The sequence below is a fragment of the Carcharodon carcharias genome, chromosome 7, assembly GCF_017639515.1.
Source record: "Carcharodon carcharias isolate sCarCar2 chromosome 7, sCarCar2.pri, whole genome shotgun sequence".
Lineage (NCBI taxonomy): Eukaryota > Metazoa > Chordata > Chondrichthyes > Lamniformes > Lamnidae > Carcharodon > Carcharodon carcharias.
In genome coordinates this window covers 14,313,757-14,333,557 of record NC_054473.1, presented here as the reverse complement: position 1 = coordinate 14,333,557, position 19,801 = coordinate 14,313,757, and the positions used below count along the sequence as shown (strand labels likewise).

General features: G+C 43.7%; 1 protein-coding gene across 10 annotated transcripts in view; it reads left to right on the top strand.

Annotated features, from left to right (window-relative positions):
• The window catches only part of hemk1 (HemK methyltransferase family member 1), a 109,910-nt gene that overhangs the window by 49,059 nt on the left and 41,050 nt on the right, over positions 1 to 19,801 (top strand). For 9 of the 10 annotated variants that reach the window (XR_005943553.1, XR_005943555.1, XR_005943554.1 and 6 more), the window contains 2 exons: positions 2,493 to 2,657; positions 4,389 to 4,453. Coding sequence is in view for 7 of the 10 variants with exons in the window: in XM_041191894.1 (XP_041047828.1) it covers positions 2,493 to 2,657; positions 4,389 to 4,453 (230 nt within the window). In the remaining 3 variants the exon portion in view is untranslated. The remainder of the gene's footprint in view (positions 1 to 2,492; positions 2,658 to 4,388; positions 4,454 to 19,801) is intronic. The other variant, XM_041191896.1, reaches the window with a different exon arrangement.

Sequence of the window (19,801 nt, the reverse complement as noted above, 5' to 3'; positions counted from 1 at the left end):
ACAGTCTTAAATGCTATTGGCAAGGAGACGATTGCATTGCAGGACCCTCCATGCTGTGCCATTATGCAGATATGGCCTTTGCCATCCCCAATTTTTATTCTAGTGGCAGCTCTATATTTATTCAAACCAGAATATAAAGCAAAAGAATTTAACAAAAATGTTCAAACCCTTAGACAGAAGCTGAGCGGTGCTTTGTAATCTGTCTGGGTTTTTGGTTATCATCTGTGAGTATGGGTGCAATTTAGTGCTCCCCGCAGGCAGCCGGCTGGGAGGCTGACAAGGTGGGGGAATGTGCGTGCCATATAATGGGGTGGAAAGATTCAGGTTGGAGAGCCTTCCTGATATCGCCCAACTAAGCCCAGGGTGTGAAGCGTGGAGAACAGCCTTCCTGCCTGGAGACCAATTGAGGTCAGCTAGAGGCCATTTAAGGGCCTCATCCCACTACCACTGGTATTTGGGCAAAGTGCCAGCTAAGCCCTGGTGGACATGCCAGGTGAGGGGACTCCCCTCTTCTCAGGCATCCTACGCCCAATGGAGATAACTGCAGGCGGCAAGGGAGGGACCCGGAGAAAGACACACTGCTGCCTTTTACTCCACCCAGCCCCTCCCCATGCCTCCCCCTTGCTTAGGTCTTCCGGACTGGCCCCAGTGAAACTTCCCCACTCACCTGCATTCTGGGACACGAGCGATGATCTTTGTTCTCAGGCCACCTGCAGTGGCCTCCACTCCCAGTGGCGCAGCCTGTATTGGAGAACTGCTGGCCTCTGATTGGCCGGGATTTCTCAGAGACGGGACATCTCTTCAGGAGGAAATCCAGTGGAAAATTGACCCTAGTTGAGCCAAGAACCCAGAAGGCATCCAGCGGGCTGACTAATTGGGACTTAATCCCAACAAAGCCACAGCAGGGATGCCACCTGCTGTCCAGCCTGTGGACGGGCTCACCAACACCAGAATTAAATTCCGCCCTATAAGTCTGACGTCACAACTTGTGTAGTTCAGTATACTATACAGTACATTGTAGTCTGAACTGGTGAGAGTTCTGGAGAACAGTTTCTGCAGTCGACCAGCAAGGCACACACTAGAACAAAAACTAAGATAAATAAAGAGTTCAGCCAAGTACAGATACTTTCCATGGCTGAGTACCACATCGAGCATTTTCTCACTGCTACCGAGAGGGTATTCCTTCCACAAAGGCATTGTCCATTACATTACAGTCATGGTGTTGTCTGATTGTTAGAGCGAGGGGTCTGAGAACTGCAAAAGACTTAACGAGGCACTGATGAGGTAACTTTTTTTTCATTCTTTCATGGTATGTGAGCATCACTGGCAAGGCCAGCATTTATTTCCCATCACTAATTGTCCTTAAGAAGCTAATGAGCTTCCTTCTTGAACCGCTGTGATATATCTGGGGAAGGTACTGCCACCGTGCTTTTAGATAGGAAGATCCAGGATTTTGACTGAGCAACAATGAAAGCACAGTGATATAAGTCAGGGTGGTGTGCAACTTGGAGGGGAAATTTGAGGTGGGAATTTCCCATCCACCTGCTGCCCTTGTCCTTCAGAGTGGTAGAGGTTGCAAGTTCGGTAGGTTTTTTACAAAGAAGGCGTGGCAAATTACTGCAGTGCATCTTGTAGATGGTATGCTCAGCAGACATGATGTGCCTGTCGCGGAGGGAATTAATGTTTAAGGTGGTGGATGGGATGCCAATCAAATGGGCTGCTTCATCCTAAGTGTGTCGAACATCCTGGCTTTTGTTGGAGCTGCATCCATCAAGGCTGGAGGATGGATATTCCCTCACACTCTTAGCTTGTGCCTTTTAGATGGGGGACAGACGTTGGGGAGTGAGGAGGTGATTCACTTGCTACAGAATTCCCAGCCTCTGATCTGTTCTTGTAGCAAGAGTATTTATGTGGCTGGTCCAGTAAGACTTCTGATCAATGGCCACCCTAGGACGTTGATGGTGAGGTATTTAGTGATGGTGATGACTTTGAATGTCATGGGAAGTGGTTACTTTCCCCTGTTGAAGATGGTCATTGCCCGGCACTTGTGTGATGTGTATGTTACTTGTCACTTATCAGCAAAATCTGAATGTTGTCCAGACCTCACTACATGCAGACATGGACTGCATCGTTATTCATTGTGCATGGAACTGAACATTGTGCAAGCATCAATAAATATTCCCACTTCTGACCTTAAGATGGAGGGAAGGTCATTGATGAAATAGCTGAAGATGTTGGGCCTAGGACACTACCCTGAAGAACTGCTGCAGCAATGTCCTGGGTTGAGATGACTGGCCTCCAACAGACAAAACCATCTTCCTTTGTGCTGGGTATGACTCCAACCAGTGGACAGCTTCCCCCTGATTCTGATCAATTTTCTGAAATCTATAATCAGATGGCACGGAAAATCTGTATATTTAGCAGTCAGTACAAAATAAATGATAGTTATTTTATGTTGATTTCCTGAGTTTTTTCATTTTCATTTAAATTAGGAGTTAGTCAATCTTGTGCTGTCAGAACTCACCGAAGAAGACGCTTTATTTTCTGTTGAAAAGGTGCATTGGCAGAACTCCCAACAGGCTGCTGGCCCTCTGTTCCTGGAAATTGGGTGTGGATCTGGTGTCATAGTTCTGAGCTTACTGCATTTCTTTAAACAAGTGAGTATTGGCAATTTTTTTCATTAACGCCCTTTTTTTAATTGATAATATATTTGAATAGGAACTTTGCCATCAAAATTTTAAGTCATTCCAATTAATTTCAATGCTTTCTTGTTGTTTTCTGTTGATTTATTTGAAAGCTGTGTTGGCACTGGCCCGCCGAATTCTTTTGAACTCTGGAGGAAAAGGATATTCAATTTCTTTTTAAACTTATGCTACCTTATGGTTTTGTTATGCGACATCTCATTCTTAATGATCAATCGAAGCCAAAACAATCAAGCTCAATAATTCTGAAAACTTTATATCTAATTAATTAATTTATGAATTCATAACATCTGACTAAAAATATTAACATTGGTAGGCCTGAAAAACATTTTCTCCTCCACGTACTTCTCTATTTTCACGTTGTTTCCTATGGCCAGAATTTTATGCCCTGGCAGGGGAGGAGGATGTAAATTGGGCAGAATAGAAGGGGCCACCATGCCTGTTGCCTACCCGCCTCCACTGGAATTTTACCAGTAGCGGGGGGAGGTGTTGGGTGACCTGTTCACCTGTGAGCCAATTGAGGCCTTTAAGTGTCCAATTAGTGACTTCTTCAGGGCCTCTTGTTGCCGCCTCTGGTATTTTACCAACAGCGAGGTGGGCGCACTCCATGTGGCAAGGTGTTGGGCATATTCAGACCTCCCACCCAGAGGCTCGAGTTTTGTTTTAGGTGGATTGTTGTCCCTCCTGTTCAGAAACCCTCTGCGGAAAGGGTTGCCCCCCCTCTTGAACACCCTCTCCATTGCTGGCCTCACTCTTCCTGCTCCACCCTTTGCCAGGGCCTGACTGACTGGCCCTGGCTAGCCCACCTCATTTATCTCCTTCTCTGCCCCCATGTTGGTCCTGGTCAGGGACTGGCGCAGTTGGCCGTCTGTTTGGCTGGCAACCTTTGGAGACGGGATATCCTCCTCCAGGAAGGAGGAAGCCATAACCTTAAGCACCTATTGGCCTAACAACCATAAAATCCGGTCGTGGCTTCCAGGGCCAGTGGAGAGATATTCTTAAACCTGAGTTTCCAGCCACTGCCTCCTCATTAAATCCTGATTTTCTCGTTTTTTTCTCTTCTGTTTCTGCCTTACACCTTTTTCCCCTTGTTTCCCTCTAATCATTTCGATCTCTGTATTTCTTTCGTGACCTTTCATACTGTCTCTGCTCTCCCCTTCTGTGCCTCTCTCTCTCTTGCCCTCTGTAATCTTCCTTTGCCCCTTTCTCACCACATTCCCTTCTCCCTTACCGTCTCATTTTCCTCATCTTCTCTCTTACACTCATTCTTCCCCTATCTCTTATCTGGGCATCCAAAATAAAAACAGAAAATGCTGGAAACGCTCAGCAAATCTGGCAGCATCTGTGGCAAGAGAAAAAGAGTTATCATTTCAGGTCAATGACCTTTCTGTTTCTCTCTCTGCAGATGCTGCCAGACCTGCTGAGTGTTTCCAGCATTTTCTGTTTTTTTATCTCTCATCCTCTTGTTATTTTCCTTCTGCTTCTTTCTTCTCATTCTATCTGTTAAACCATATGCACATCTGACCTTTATAGTGAAACTATTTCCTCATGTAACAATTTAATTTGCTTTTCCGAATGCTGCCATTTATTGTCAACATAAGCCTATCGTACTGCTACCCTATCCCATTCTTCTGAATTGTCATGTCACTTCATTACTTTTCTTGATTGAATTGTTTTATTTTGCAGAGTCGTGCTGTGGCAGTGGATAAAAGCCCAGAAGCTGTGGACCTCACTAGACAAAATGCTGAGAGGTAACAAAAGGGCCCCTTGGATCATATAATATTGAAGTGCTGTTCATAAATTATTCCTAAAGTGTGTGAACAATATATCATTAAATTATACATAATATACATATCAATGTAAAATATATGTATTGCTGATTATGCACTGAGCAATAGCTTCTAATGATCAAATGTTGAGCATCGCTTGACAAAGCTCAGTGACTGCATGATGAGATGTTAAACCAAACTCCATCTGCTCTCTCAGATGGACATTAATGATCTCACGGCACTATTTGAAGAAAAGCAGGGGAGTTTTCATGGTGTCCTGACAAACATTTATCCCTCAACCAATGTTCTGTGTAAGCTGAAAATGTTCCCAGCAACCCAAAAGTCCCAACGCAAGCCACGTACAAATTGGCCCCTTTAAGTTTCCTGGATTATGCAACTGGCAATAAAAGATTTAAAAGGGGCGATATAGTTAAATACATCACCTACACACTCCAAATAAATATTAGAGAGAACAGTGCCTGCTATCAACATCATTAAATCAGATTGCATGGTCATTTATCTCATTATTGCTTGTGGCCAGGGCCAGGGAGAGAAATCGTGAGCCCTGGTGCTTTTCCTGTTTCCAGGCCTCTTATTCCACTCCACCTTCCCCCACCGCCCCTTCGATCATGCATGATTTTTTTTTTCCCTTTCCAGCTTCATCAATCAATTCACCAAACAATCACAGAAAGGTTCTAGTAAAATGATAATACCCATCGTTGCCATCTGGTTACAAATATCATCAGATTATAGATGCAGCGTAGGTCATTAATATTAAGAGCAGCAAAGATGCTATATAGGTGATCGTCTAATAAACAAACCAGTGAGTACAAATTTGACTTTAACAGCATCATGCAATATTATTAATTTGACAGGAAGATATCCCATTGGTTATTTATAACACTGTGCAGGCGATAGCACTGATTTTGATGACTGCCTCAGCACGTTCTGCATGTTGCACCATACAGACACGGTGACAGTAAATTCATATTTGGGAGGAAAATTAATTCTTGTAAACCAGATAAACTGCACCAGCTCCTTCCCATGCTGTAGAAGAACTAAAAGACTTTCTCCTGCCTGGGTGCATGATATAATTCAATATAATTATTTCATACAAGGGATGTAATTGAATTCTGTTTTATCAGTAATCTCACAAGGCAGAAAGATCAAATGACTCCTGAACAACAAAGTGGAATGATTGAACAACATAGGCCTTCACTGTCAGTGAGAAGAGTTGAATCCCTCAGTTGTCTTTGTGCGACACAACTTGAAGAGGCCAGAGCACAAGACTGAATGGTTCACAATTGCATCTTTGTTTTCCTGATCAGCAAGTCTGATGATTCTGCTGATTGCTGCTTCTCACTAGAACATGTTTTCCATATCTACTATGCAGCACAACTTTGTCAAGATATTTAAATAACTCAAAAAACTCATAAAAGCACCAAGATAGAGTGGAATTGTAGGTAAGAGGACAATATTGGAAGGACAATGGAAAAGACTCTTGAGAATCATGTGCAACGTAAAACAGGTTGCTGATTCACTATGACCCCATTACACACTCCTGTCCTAGCAATTTTACCCTGCAAAGTCTGCTCAGTAAACTTCCATTAGCAACAAAATAAACAGAACTCTAGCTATGATTCCATCCATTATTCGCAAGATATTTATGGATGACAAAGGCCACCTAGCCCAGCTCATCTCATCAATCCAAATAACTTATGAATATATGTATTAGGAGCAAGAGTAAGCCAGTCAGCCCCTCAAGCCTGCTCTGCCATTTGATAACATCGCCATCATTAGACTAGTGACTACTACAACTCAAAAGTACTTAATTGGCTGTAAAGCAATTTGGGACATTGTGAAAGCTGATCTATAAATGTAGGTTTTGTGTTTCTTTTATCACAATTGCATGCAGTAGGCAGAGTGACAGTAACAGTGGTGAAATTGGCAGCTCAACGTTGATTCTCTAAGGTTAATTAATCACCGAGCAATCAAGTGATGTTAGGAAAGTAGTTACAAAGAAATCACTACAAATTTACAAAGCAGTTCGACTCTAGTTAATATAACCTTACCTTTCTGACTTCTCTGCCACCAGTCCACAATATACCACAAATGGCAACTGCCCCTTTTATACTAATTACACTATCCCCAAGATTTGTCAGTCAGACATGTACCAGCAGTTCAGGAAAATGTACATTAAATTGTTGATCTGAATTTACTTGCCACTTGCCAGCCCTAGCCTGTATATTGTCCAGATCTTGCTGCATTTGGACATACACTTCTTCAGTATCTGAGGAGTTGTGAATGGTGCCGAACATTGTGCAATCATCAGCGAGCATCCCCACTGCTGTCCTTATGATGGAAGGAAGGTCTTTGATGAAGCAGCTGAAGATAGTTGGGCCTAGGACACTAACCTGAGGAACTCCTGCAGCGATGCCCTGGAACTGAGATGATTGACCTCCAACAACCACATCATCTTCCCTTGTGCTAGATATGATTCCAACCAGCGGACAGTTTTCTTCCTGATTCCTATGAACTCCAGTTTTGCTAGGGCTCCTTGATGCCACACTCAGTCAAATGCTGCCTTGTTGTCAAGGACAGTCACCTTACCACACCTCTAGAGTTCAGCTCTTTTGTCCATGTTTGAACCAAGGCTGTAATGATGTCAGAAGCTGAGTGACCCTGGTGGAACCCAAACTGGGAATCAGTGAGCAGGTTATTGCTAAGCAAGTGCCGCTTGACAGCACTGTTGATGACCCCTTCCATCACTTTACTGATGATGAAGAGTAGACGGTTGAGGCAGTAATTGGCTGGGCTGGATTTGTCCTATTTTTTGTGTACAGGACATACCTGGGCAATTTCTCACATTGCCAGGTAGATACCATTGTTGTAGCTGTACTAGAACAGCTTGGTTAGGGGCGCGGCAAGTTCTGGAGTACAAGTCTTCAGTACTATTATCAGAATGTTGTCAGGGCCCATAACCTTTGCACTAACCAGGGCCTTCAGCCGTTTCTTGATGTCACGTGGGGTGAATCGAATTGGCTGAAGACTGGCATCTGTGATGGTGGGAATCTCTGGATGAGGTCGACGTGGATCATCCACTCTGCACTTCTGGCTGAAGATTGTTGCGAATGCTTCAACCTTATCTTTTCCACTGAAGTGCTGTGCTCCTCCATCATTGGGGATGGAGATATATGTGGAGCCTCCTCCTCTAGTGAATTGTTTAATTGTCCACCACCATTCATGACAGGATGTGGCAGGACTGCAGAGCTTAGATCTGATCTGTTGCCTATGCAAATGCTTAGCTCTGTCTATCACTTGCTGCTTATGCTGTTTGGCACGCAAGTAGTCCTGTGTTGTAGCTTCGCCATGTTGACACCTGTTATACTAGAGGGATAGTCAGCTGAGTCAGATGCAGACAGGATTCTGCTCCATCTTGAGTCTTATCCTAGGAAGGGTAGTGCCTTCAATAGAGAAAAGAGAAATCCTGGCTGGATGGGAATCCGACCTGTGTGTTTGAGAGTATTATATCTTGGTATCATATGGAGGATGTGCGAAAGGTGGAGCTGAATTTTTTTGGCCCATTGGAGATGGGCTGGGTAATGGAAGGGCTAGCAATATGGCGCGATGAAGGCCTCGGGAGGGGAACCCAATGTCCTTCTGCTGCCATGGCATATTACCAGCAGAGGGCACCTTAGTAATGCAGCCACCGAGCAGCCACTTAATGGTCAAATTAAGGGACACTACCTGCCCTGGGGGCATTTTGCCCACAATCGGAGCACCCATCGCTATGTGGGGAGACTACCCAGTAAACCTGTAGCAGCCTCCCGGCATGTTCCCGGGGAGGGGGACCTCCTTAATGGCCATTCTGTGGCCCATGGGGAAGTTCTCCAGCGGCAATGGCTGGCCCCGCACCCATGGTAGCGCCACTTAACTGCTGCTGAGCTACCATCTCTCAGATTGGATGGCAGCCCCGGTGACTTGTTAATTGGCTACCTCCAGCAAAATACCACCCCAGGGTTCTACAATCCACTGGAGTCGGGTTGGCTCCCTCTGGAGGACCTCCAGCCCCTCAGAAAAATTCTGCCCGTGATTTCTGCAATGAGTGAGGCAGGCTGAAGGTTATTGACTGAGAGAGATGGATCGTGAGTATTTTAGTTAAAAGGTGCTACATTAATTCGTAACAAGAAGACTGCTTTAAGTGTGGATGGTTTGTTGATGGGCAAGAATTAAGCTGAATTGAATGTTTGTATTATAAACAGGTTTTGCTGAAAAAATAGACACGCTGGCTAAGCTTTTTGTCTTGCACTCATCAGGACAGATCACAAGATTACCAACATTTAAGGGAAAACCAATTTATACTGCATGAAAAGAGAGTGCTGAGCAGTTGGCAAGTAGACTCTGATTGGTAGAGGCATTTCCATGGAGAATGCAGCAGGGAATGGTTAACTTTCAATCTATTGTTCAAATTCAAATCAGGCAGGTCAATTATGATTGGCCAAGGCATTGCCATGGGGAATAAACCAGGCTGTCTCCCAAGCTTTTGTTTTTCAAATTTTTGAATTTGAGCAATAGCTTGCCAGTTAACTGTTCCCTTCTGCATTCTCCATGACAACGCCTTTACCAATCAGATGACCACCTGTCAATCAATCAGCACTTCCTTCTCATGCAGTGTAAATTATTGTTTCCGTTCCTTTTGGTAATCTTGCAATCTGTCCTGATGAGTGCAAGATGAGAAGCGTAGACAGCAAGTCTCTTTCTTCAGCCATGCTCAAGCTCTGTACTACTAAATGACTATTTATAAACAGGTTCTTATTCCGTATAGGTGGGCAGTATAGCTTACTATGAATTAAAGCTTTTTGGTAAAATCTTTTATTTTTGCAATTATGTGATCATTTTAACCATGTGCAGATGAGCCCAGATAACTTAAATGTGCATGGCCTGAATTTTCAGCACGGTGGGCAGGCGCGATCGATGGGCCCAGGAACGGTCGGGAAACAGACCACCAACTGCGATCGGTCCCTGACCACGATTTCACACTGCCATGAAACACATGCTGAAAAGCTCAGCACTACCGGGGTGGGGGTGGGAGTGGGAGGAGGGCGGCTGATGACGTTTCTGCGGTCGAGCACTGAGAGAAAGCTCTCTGAAGGCAGAGAGCTGCCTCAGGGAACTGCAGACCCGAAAGCCATAAAACAAAGTTTTGAAAATCAGGAAAAAAATGTCCAAACATCACAATCAGGCACATCGATGATAGAAATGCTGCCCATAGATTTTTATTTTTGTTTTATTTAATAACAGTAACCTCATCCCACCCTTGGATGAGGTTTCATAAGAAATGCAAAGCCCACCTGGCTGATTTGCCCATCCCCCAACCGTAAGGTTGGACAGATCGTGAAAAATCAGATTCAATTACACCGTTAATGGGTTTAATTGGCCTCTTAATTGTTGGCGGGCGCACTTCTGACTTTTGCCCACCGACCGAAATATCGCACAAGCACAGGATGACATTGGGTCGCTCACCTGACGTCTTCTCACGTGATTTTACACCCAATCGAGCTGGGCGTGCACCCATCTACGGGATGTAAAATTCTTCCCCATGCAAATCAGATTCCAAGTATTTTTTTGTTTAATTTGTTCCATTCCAAATTTCCCAGCCAGCTGTAAAGAGAAATCTCTTCACCATACAAGCAACTGTTTGTTGTGGAAATATCAGATCGCACAATTGTGCCTTTGTTAATTTACTGTTGAGACCTATTTTGGGACTGCAAAATCTGACCTCAGGTGTCATTCAGTATTCAGCCCTGTTGCTGCTGTTCGGAGGTTTCTGGAAAGCAAGAATATCTCCATTCTTAGACACAGCAGTAGAGGTGCTTATGGAGCAGGTGAGGGTACTCTCAAAAGGTAGGCAAGTGCCCCAGAAGATGCTGCAGTTGGCCTGCAGGGAGATGACAGACAATGGGATCTGTACTAAAGGAGAGAGTAGAACATCAGGAAACAAAATATAATAATGAACAGTCAGCATTATTCCAAAAGACAAAGTCTTAGTTAATTTTTTTGAAGAGCTAACAGAGAGAGTAGACAAGGGTAATGCAGTAAATGTAATTTATCTAGATTTTCAAAAGGCCTTCAATAAGATATCACAGACTAATAAATAAAGTCAAAGAAGGTAGGGTCAGGAATAAGTAGCAAAAAGGATTGCTAGCTGGCTTCAAGACAGAAGGCAGAGAGTAGGGTTAAAGGGTAAGTTATTCAGAGTGGCAGAAAGTGGGATGTGGTGTTCCACAAGGATCAGTGCTGGGACTGCAGTTTTGTTGCGGCTTAAATGAACAATTTAGATTTTGGAATCAGAAGCACAATTTCTAAATTTGCACATCACACCAAATTTGTGGGATAGTTAATACTGGAACGAATTACATAAAGATATCAACAAACAGGCAGAATGGCAGATGATTGGCAAATAAGGAAGTTGCATATTACTTACAAAATAAGAATCTAAATGGGGTGATAACAAAGAAAAAGCAAACCTATCACTAGGGTTTATTTCTGGAGGGAAAAAGTTAAAAAGTAAAGAAATTATGCTAAACTTTTATCAAACCTTGGTTAGACCACATCTGGAGTACTAACTACAATTCTGGTCACTATAATATGTAAAAGATACAGAGGCACTGGAGAGGGTGCAAAAATGATCACAATAATGACACCAGAAATGCAGATGTACACCTACCAGGAAAGGATGACCCAAGCTGGGTCTCTCTATTCTTGAAGAGAGAAAGCTGAGGGTGACCTAGGGCAGGATTTTTCAGTCGTTGTGCAGGGGCAGACCCAACATGCCGACATGTAAAGTGACACGCGATGACATCAGGCATGCGTCCCGATGTCATCGCACTGCATAGCAATGTTTCGCTCAGCGTGCGTGCACCGGAGTCGGCTGCACGCCCGCCGACATATAAATGGCTTATTGGTGTCAGTAAGGAAGTAATTAATGTAATTGTTAACACTACCTGCCCAACCTTAAGGTTGGCGGACGGGCGAAAAGGCCAAGTGGCCTTCATGTTTTTTAGGGAATCTCATCCACGAGTGGGATGAGGTTCCCTAAAGCTTTTATTAATTAAATAAATATTTTTTCTGAAATATCAAGACATGTCCCATCTCATGTGACGCAGTCACATGAGGGGACATGTTTAATTAAATTTTTACTCCATTTATTTAATTATTTCAAAAGCCCTTCAATCTCCCTGAGGCAGCTCTGTGCGTCAGGGAGGTTGAAGCGCTCTTTCGCACGCATGCGCAAAAGAGTGCTGGCATCGACTCTCTCTCCTCCCCCACCCACACGTACTACGGCTCACGTCTTACGCTGGGTGGGGCCTTAATTGGCCCGCCCACGTAAAATGGTGGCGCGGAGCCAATTGCGGGCGGGCCCGCCAACTGAAAAATTCTGGCCCTAGTGTAAGTCTTTAAAATTATGAAAGGTTTTGGTAGACTAGGCACCAGAGAGAATGTTCCCACTTGTGGGGAAAAGCAAAACTAGAGGCCATCAATATAAGATAATCATCAAGAAACCCAACAGGGAATTCAGAAGAAATTCTTTACCCAGGGAGCAGTGAGAATGTGGAACTCAGTACCACAGGGAGTGGTTGAAACGAATAGTATAAATGCATTTAACGGAGACTGGATAAGCATATGAGGGAGAAAGAAATAGATATTATGCTGGTAGATGAGAAAAAGTGGAAGGAGGCTTAAATGGAGCATATATGCCAACATGGATTGGCTGGAATGAATGGCCTGTTTCTGTGCTGTAAATCCAAAGTAATGTAACTTGTGGCGTTATCCTTAGGACATGGGGCTCAGTGTTGTGAGTGCTTCGATACTGACCTGAGAAACAAGGAACAGAAGTAGATCTTTCAACCCCTAAAACTTGTTCTGCCACGCAGTTAGACCATGCACGATCTGATCACCTCTCCTAATGGCTACTTATTTAGCTCAGTGTCAGTTTTTGTCTGATTATGCTTCTGTGAAGTACCATGGGGCATTTTTCAATGCTGAAGTGGCTTAGTAAGTGCAAGCAGTTTTTGTAATATCACTTTTACTGAGCACTGCTCAGTTTATTTGTTGAATGTTACGTAAATTTGTCAATGCGTGCATGACCTAAGTTAGACACAATGTATATTTTTCAGTCTTTGTTGTTGAGATGAGTCAGTGGTGGCACATGATATATTCCAGTAAGTACTCACTGTTCAACCCCTGGGTCTTGCGACATTTACATTTATGGGAATGCTCAGTGATGCTGAAGTTTAGGAAAACCCTCGGATCAAAATCCCAAATCATAGCAACGCGCTCTCTCAACAAGAGAATTTCATTTGGTAGTGGTGCCTTTGACTTCAAGCGACAAGTTTATCAATTGAATTTCTTGCTTGGGTGAATAGTTTAATCTTCCCATTCCACTGGGAAATTGTGAATAGCAGATACAACAGTTTTGCAAATTACTTGGAATCTGATCACTGTTTATTTTGGTGACTCTCCATGGCAGGGGAAGCAATAATGAAATTGCAATGATAAGAGATTGGCCAAAAACCTAAATCACATCCTGAACACCCTAAAGCACAGCCTGGGAATAATCTGTCAATTCTTGAGCCAACCTTTGTCCAAGATATTAGAGATGCCTGATTATGTTCGTTGATGTGAAGAAATGACTGAGCTGTTTTTCTCACTATTCATTGCAGTTTTAAGGAAACATTCAATAAGCTGAAAAAATAAAAGTTTCCTTTTCTACATTTTCTATCCATTCAAAAGGCAAGCCCCTTTCAAAGGATCTGGGTGTCCTAGTACATGAATCACAAATGGCTAGTATGCACGTACAGCAAGTAATTAGGAAAGCTATTAGAATGTTATCATTTATTGTGAGGGGAATTGAATACAAAAGTAGGGAGGTTATGCTACAGTTGTACAGGGCACTAGTGAGACCACATTTGGAGTACTGTGTACAGTATTGGTCACCTGTCAAATTGAAACAAAAGATCCCTAACTTGTCTTGAGCCATCGCTAAAGCTCAGCTTTCCTTCTGTCAAATGAATATAATACAAGCTACAATATAAAAACAAATGCCCGTCTCATATATGATAGCACAGTGGTTATGATACTGGATTTCAAACCCAAAGTTTGTGAGCTCAAATGCCACCACGGTAAATTTGAAATCAAATTCAGTAAATCTGGTAATTTGTGGACTAGCATGTTACAATATCAGTGGCTGGTATTCTTTTTTCTTCTTTCATACCTGTGGTAACTTTTTGAAAATATGCAATGTATATAGATTTTTTTTTATTTCTACTGGTGGCTACACATTAGATTGGTATTGGTACATGTAACGAAATTCATTCAGCACATGGATAGAAAAAAATAATGGGACCATTGGAGATCAGCCAAGAGTGCATTGAAATAATCATGTCTAGAAAGAACAAAGGCATGGATGAGGATTTCAGCAGCAGATATACTGAGGCGGAGCACAGATGGGCAATGTTAAGGAGATGGAAATGGGTGATCTTGGTAATGGTGCAAACATGTAAGTTGGAACCTCCTCTCGGGGGTGAAATATGACACCAAGTTTGTGAACAGACTCGTTCAGCCTCAGTCAGTTGCCAGGGAGAGGACTTGAAGTCAGTAGGTTGGGAAAAGAGTTTGGAGTGGGGACAATATTTCCATTATTTAATTGGAGAAAATCTCTGCTCATCCAGTACTGGATGTTGGACAAGCATTCTGACAATTTTGACAGCAGAGGAGTTGAAAATGGTGGTGTTTATACAGAGCTAGGTGTCATCAGTGTACGCATGGAAACTGAGCCAGGGCAGAATTGTCCCAGATTTGCACTAAGTGCGTAGCAGGCAGCTGAAATGGCTGCAATGGTGGCTTTTCACACCATATTGTCCCAAACCCACCACCTTAATTATGCATTCTCGGGGAACATGCCAGCTCCAAGGCAGGCAGGCTTCCATTCGCCCGCCACACCATCATCTCACTGGCTCATCACGCTGGGTGCCATATTTGAAGTGCAGCTGTGCGCACACCTCTCAGGGCTTCCAGCCCACAACTGCTGCAAAGAAGACATGGCCTTGAAAGCCAAAAAGACTGCAACCCCCAGGTCCAATGACATACCTGAGGTGCTGAGGGATCTGGGTGTCCTAGTACATGAATCACAAATGGCTAGTATGCACGTACAGCAAGTAATTAGGAAAGCTATTAGAATGTTATCATTTATTGTGAGGGGAATTGAATACAAAAGTAGGGAGGTTATGCTACAGTTGTACAGGGCACTCGTGAGACCACATTTGGAGTATTGTGTACAGTATCGGTCACCTTATTTAAGAAAGGATTAAATGCATTGGAAGCAGTTCAGAGAAGGTTTACCAGACTAACACCTGGAATGAGTGGGTTGTCTTATGAGGAAAGGTTGGACAAACTAGGCTTGTATCCACTGGTGTTTAGAAGAGCAAGAGGTGATCTGTTTAAATCATATAAGACCCCGAGGGGCCTTGACATAGAAACTAGAAGCAGGAGTAGGCCATTCGAGCCTGCTCCGCCATTCATTATGATCATGGCTGATCTTCCAACTCAGTAGCCTGCTCTGCTTTCTCCCCATATCCTTTGACCTCTTTCGCCCCAAGAGGGCGAAACTATACAATGTTTTGGCCTCAACTACTTTCTGTGGTAACGAATTCCACAGGCTCACCACTTTCTGGGTGAAGAAATTTCTCCTCATCTCAGTCCTAAGTGGCCTACCCCGTATCCTCAGATTGTGACCCCTGGTTCTGGACTCCCCCACCAGTGCGAACATCCTTCCTGCATCTACCCTGTCTAGTCCTGTTAGAATTTTGGAGGTTTCTATGAGATCCCCCCTCATTCTTCTGAACTTCAACGAATATAATCCTAACTGACTCAATCTCTCCTCATATGTCCAACCTCCCATCCCAGGAGTCAGTCTGGTAAATCTTCGCTGCACTCCTTCTATAGCAAGAACATCCTTTCTCAGATAAGGAGACCAAAACTGCACACAATATTCCAGGTGTGGTCTCACCAAGGCCCTGTACAATTGCAGCAAGACATCCCTGCTCCTGTACTCGAACCCTCTCGCTATGAAGGCCAACATACCATTAGCCTTCGTTACCGCCTGCTGCACCTGCATGCTTACCTTCAGCGACTGATGTACAAGGACACCCAAGTCTCGTTGCACATTCCCCTCTCTCAATTTATAGCCATTCAGATAATAATCTGCCTTCCTATTTTTGCTACCAAAGTGGATAACCTCACATTTATCCACATTATACTGCATCTACCATGTGTTTGCCCACTCACTCAACTTGTCCAAATCACACTGAAGCATCTCAGCATCCTCCTCACAGCTCACCCTCCCAACCAGCTTTGTGTCATCTGCAAATGTGGAGATATTATATTTAGTTCCCTCATCTAAATCATTAATATATATTGTGAATAGCTGAGGTCCCGGCACCGATCCCCGCAGTACCCCACTAGTCACTGCCTACCATTCGGAAAAAGACCCATTTATTCCTACTCTTTGTTTCCTGTCTGCCAACCAGTTTTCTATCCATCTCAAACACTACCCCCAATCCAATGCGCTGTAATTTTACATGCCAATCTCTTATCTTCTTGTCGAAAGCCTTCTGAAAGTCCAAATAAACCACATCAACTGGCTCCCCCTCATCAACTCTACTAGTTACATCCTCGAAAAATTCCAGTAGATTTGTCAAGCATGATTTCCCTTTCATAAATCCATGCTGACTCTGTCCAATTCTGCCACAGTTTTCCAAGTGCTCAGCTATTAAATCTTTTATAATGGACTCTAGAATTTTCCCCACTACTGACATCAGGTCTATAATTCCCTGTTTTCTCTCTACCTCCCTTTTTAAATAGTCGGGTTACAATAGCTACCCTCCAATCTGTAGGAACTGTTCCAGAGTCTATAGAATCTCGGAATATGACCACCAATGCATCCACTGTTTCTAGGGCCATTTCCTTAAGTATGCTGGGATGTAGATTATCAGGTCCTAAGCCTTCTAACCCATCAGTTTCCCCAACATAATTTCCCTACTAATACGGATTTCTTTGAGTTCCTCCCTCTCACTAAACCCTGTGTTCCCCAACATTTCTGGTATGTTATTTGTGTCCTCCTTTGTGAAGACAGCACCAAAGTATGTATTTAGTTGGTCAGTCATTTCTTTGTTCCCCATCCTGTTTCTGACTGTAAAAGGCTTACGTTTGTCTTCACCAATCTTTTTCTCTTCACATACCTATAGAAAGAGTCAGTTTTTACGTTCCCCACAAGCTTACTCTCGTGCTCTATTTTCCTCTTCTTAATCAATCCCTTGGTCCTCCTTTGCTGAATTCTAAACTGTTATTTTTTCTGGCCAATTTGTATGCCTCTTCCTTGGATCTAATACTATCTCTAATTTCCCTTGTGAGCCATGGTTTGGCCACCTTTCCTGGTTTACTTTTGTGTCAGACAGGAATAAACAATTGTTGCAGTTCACCCATGCGTTCTTTGAATGTTTGCCACTGCCTATTCACCATCATCCCTTTTAGTAACATTTCCCAATCCATCATAGCCAACTCGCGCTTCATAGCATTGTAGTTTCCTTTATTAAGATTCAGGACCCTAGTCTCAGAATCAACTACATCATTCTCCGTCTTGATGAAGAATTCTATCATATTATGGTCGCTCATTCCCAAGGGTCCTCGCACAACTAGTTTGCCAATTATTCCTTTCTCATTACACAATACCCAGTCTAGGAGGCCTATTCCCTAGTTGGTTCCTCAACGTATTGGTCCAGAAAACCATCCCATATACACGCCAGGAATTCCTCCTCTACAGTATTGTTACTAATTTGATTTGCCCAATCTATATGCAGATTAAAGTCACCCATAATTACACATGTTCCTTTATTGCTTGCGTCTCTAATTTCCTGTTTAATGCCATTCCCAGCATCACCACTTCAGTTTGAGGGTCTACATACAACTCCCACTAACGTTTTTTGCCCCTTAGCGTTTCTCAGCTCTACCCATACAGATTCCACATCGTCGGAGCTAACGTCTTTCCTCCCTATTGCATTAATTTCCTCTTTAACGAGCAATGCAACTCCACTGCCTTTTCCTGTTTGCCTGTCCTTCCCAAATACTGAATACCCCTGGATGTTCAGTTCTCATCCCTGGTCACCCAGGGTGCATGTGGAGAGGATGTTTCCTCTTGTGGGAGAACCCAGAACTAGGGGGTCACTGCTTAAAAATAAGGGACCGCCCATTTAAAAAGAGATGAGGCAAAATTTTTTCACTGAGAGGGTCATGAGTCTTTGGAACTCTCTTGCTGAAAAGGTGGCGGAAGGAGAGACTTTGAATATTTTTAAGGCAGAGGTGGATAGATTCTTGGTAAGCAAGGGGGTGATAGTTTATCGGGGGTTGGTGAGATGCAGATTTCAGGTCACTATCAGATCAGCCATGATCTTATCAAATGACGGAGCTGTCTCGAGGAGCTGAATGGCCTACTCCTACTCCTTGTTTGTATGTTCGTATGTCTCCCTGTCTATGGCTCCTTGTTCTGATGAGCAGTGTTCATGCCCTTTCTGCACAAGATAAAGGCAGATGTCTCAGTCCAGGGCCTCTTCCCTGTATTTGTGCAACGATCAGACCAAAGTGATGGTCCGGCCTCACACTCCCTGGACACATTACTGATGCCTGCACCTCGACGATGCTTGTCATTGCTACCAGAATGTCATGGGCAGGCGTCACAGAGTTCCGTCATTCTCTCGATGTGCCCTCAGCACCTTTAAGGTGGGGCTGGTCCTCATCTCTTCAGCATCTGTGACCAGTGATGCTGTGCTCCTGAAGTGGTCAGGTGCTGAAGGCGGACAAAGGATCAGATGCTTTGAAGTTTCATGGCTGCGTCTCTATGCTATGACCCTCATCACAGAGTGCAAGAGAGCTGCCCTCAGCCAGACTGGAGTCAGACATTTTCAGAGGCTATATGAAGATCTATGGAGTGCCCTCACTGCATGTCGTCATCATCCTCCTGCAATCGACCAACTGTTAGGGCCTCCACTGCATCTCCATGACAGGAGCATTATCACAGAAGGTATGTGCACTGCCATAAGCCAGACTGGAGTCAATACATTCATAGATGCAATGTGAGGATCTTATGGCCTTCTCACTGCATGTTGTCATCATGCTCCACAAATCTAGGCAGCTATGAGGGCCTGCCGAGCACGCCTACCTCGCCTGACCAGTGCGAGGGCCTCATTGCCATCATCATCACCTTCGAGGACCTTCTCACACACCACCATCCACGTTCTCCTCATCTGAGGAGACCTCCAGCTCCTACATCTACTCCTCAGCCAGCTCCTCTCCCCGTTTCAGCGCCAGATTGTAAAGGGCTCAGGGGAACCAGTAGATGTAATATATTTGGATTTCGAAAAGGCGTTCGATAAGGTACCGCACACAAGGCTACTTAATAAGATAAGAGCCCGTGGTTTTGGGGGTAATATATTAGCATGGATAGAGGATTGGCTAACTAATAGACAACAAAGAGTTAGGATACTGAAGGCATTTTCGTGATGGCAACCTCTAACTAGTGGAGTGCCACAGGGATCAGTGCTGGGGCCACAATTATTTACAATATATATTAATGACTTGGATGAAGGGAATGAATGTACTATCACCAAGTTTGCGGATAACGCAAAAATAAGTGGGAAGGCAAATGGTGAGGATGACACAAAGAGCCCTTAGAGGGATATAGACAGGTTAAGTGAGTGGGCAAAAACTTGGCAGTTGGAATATAATCTGGGAAAATGTGAGGTTTTGCACTTTGGCAGGAAGAATAGAGGAGCTGAATATTATTTAAATGGAGAAAGGCTGCAGCACAGAGGGATTTGGGAGTCCTTGTGCATGAATGCCAAAAAGCTAACATACAAATTCAACAGGCAATAGGGAAGGCAAATGGAATGTTGGCCTTTATTTCAAAGGGAATGGACTATAAAAATAGGGAACAAAAACAAAAAATGTTGGAAAAACTCAGCAGGTCTGACAGCATCTGTGGAGAGAAAAACAGAGTTAACATTTCGAGTCTGTATGACTTCTTCAGAGGAAGAAGAGCCATACAGACTCAAACCGTTAACTCTGTCTTTCTCTCCACAGATGCTGTCAGACCTGCTGAGTTTTTACAGCATTTTTGGTTCTTGTTTCAGATTTCCAGCATCCGCAGTATTTTGCCTTTATAAAAATAGAGAAGTCTTGCTAAGACTATACAAAGCACTAGTTAGACCATACTTAGAA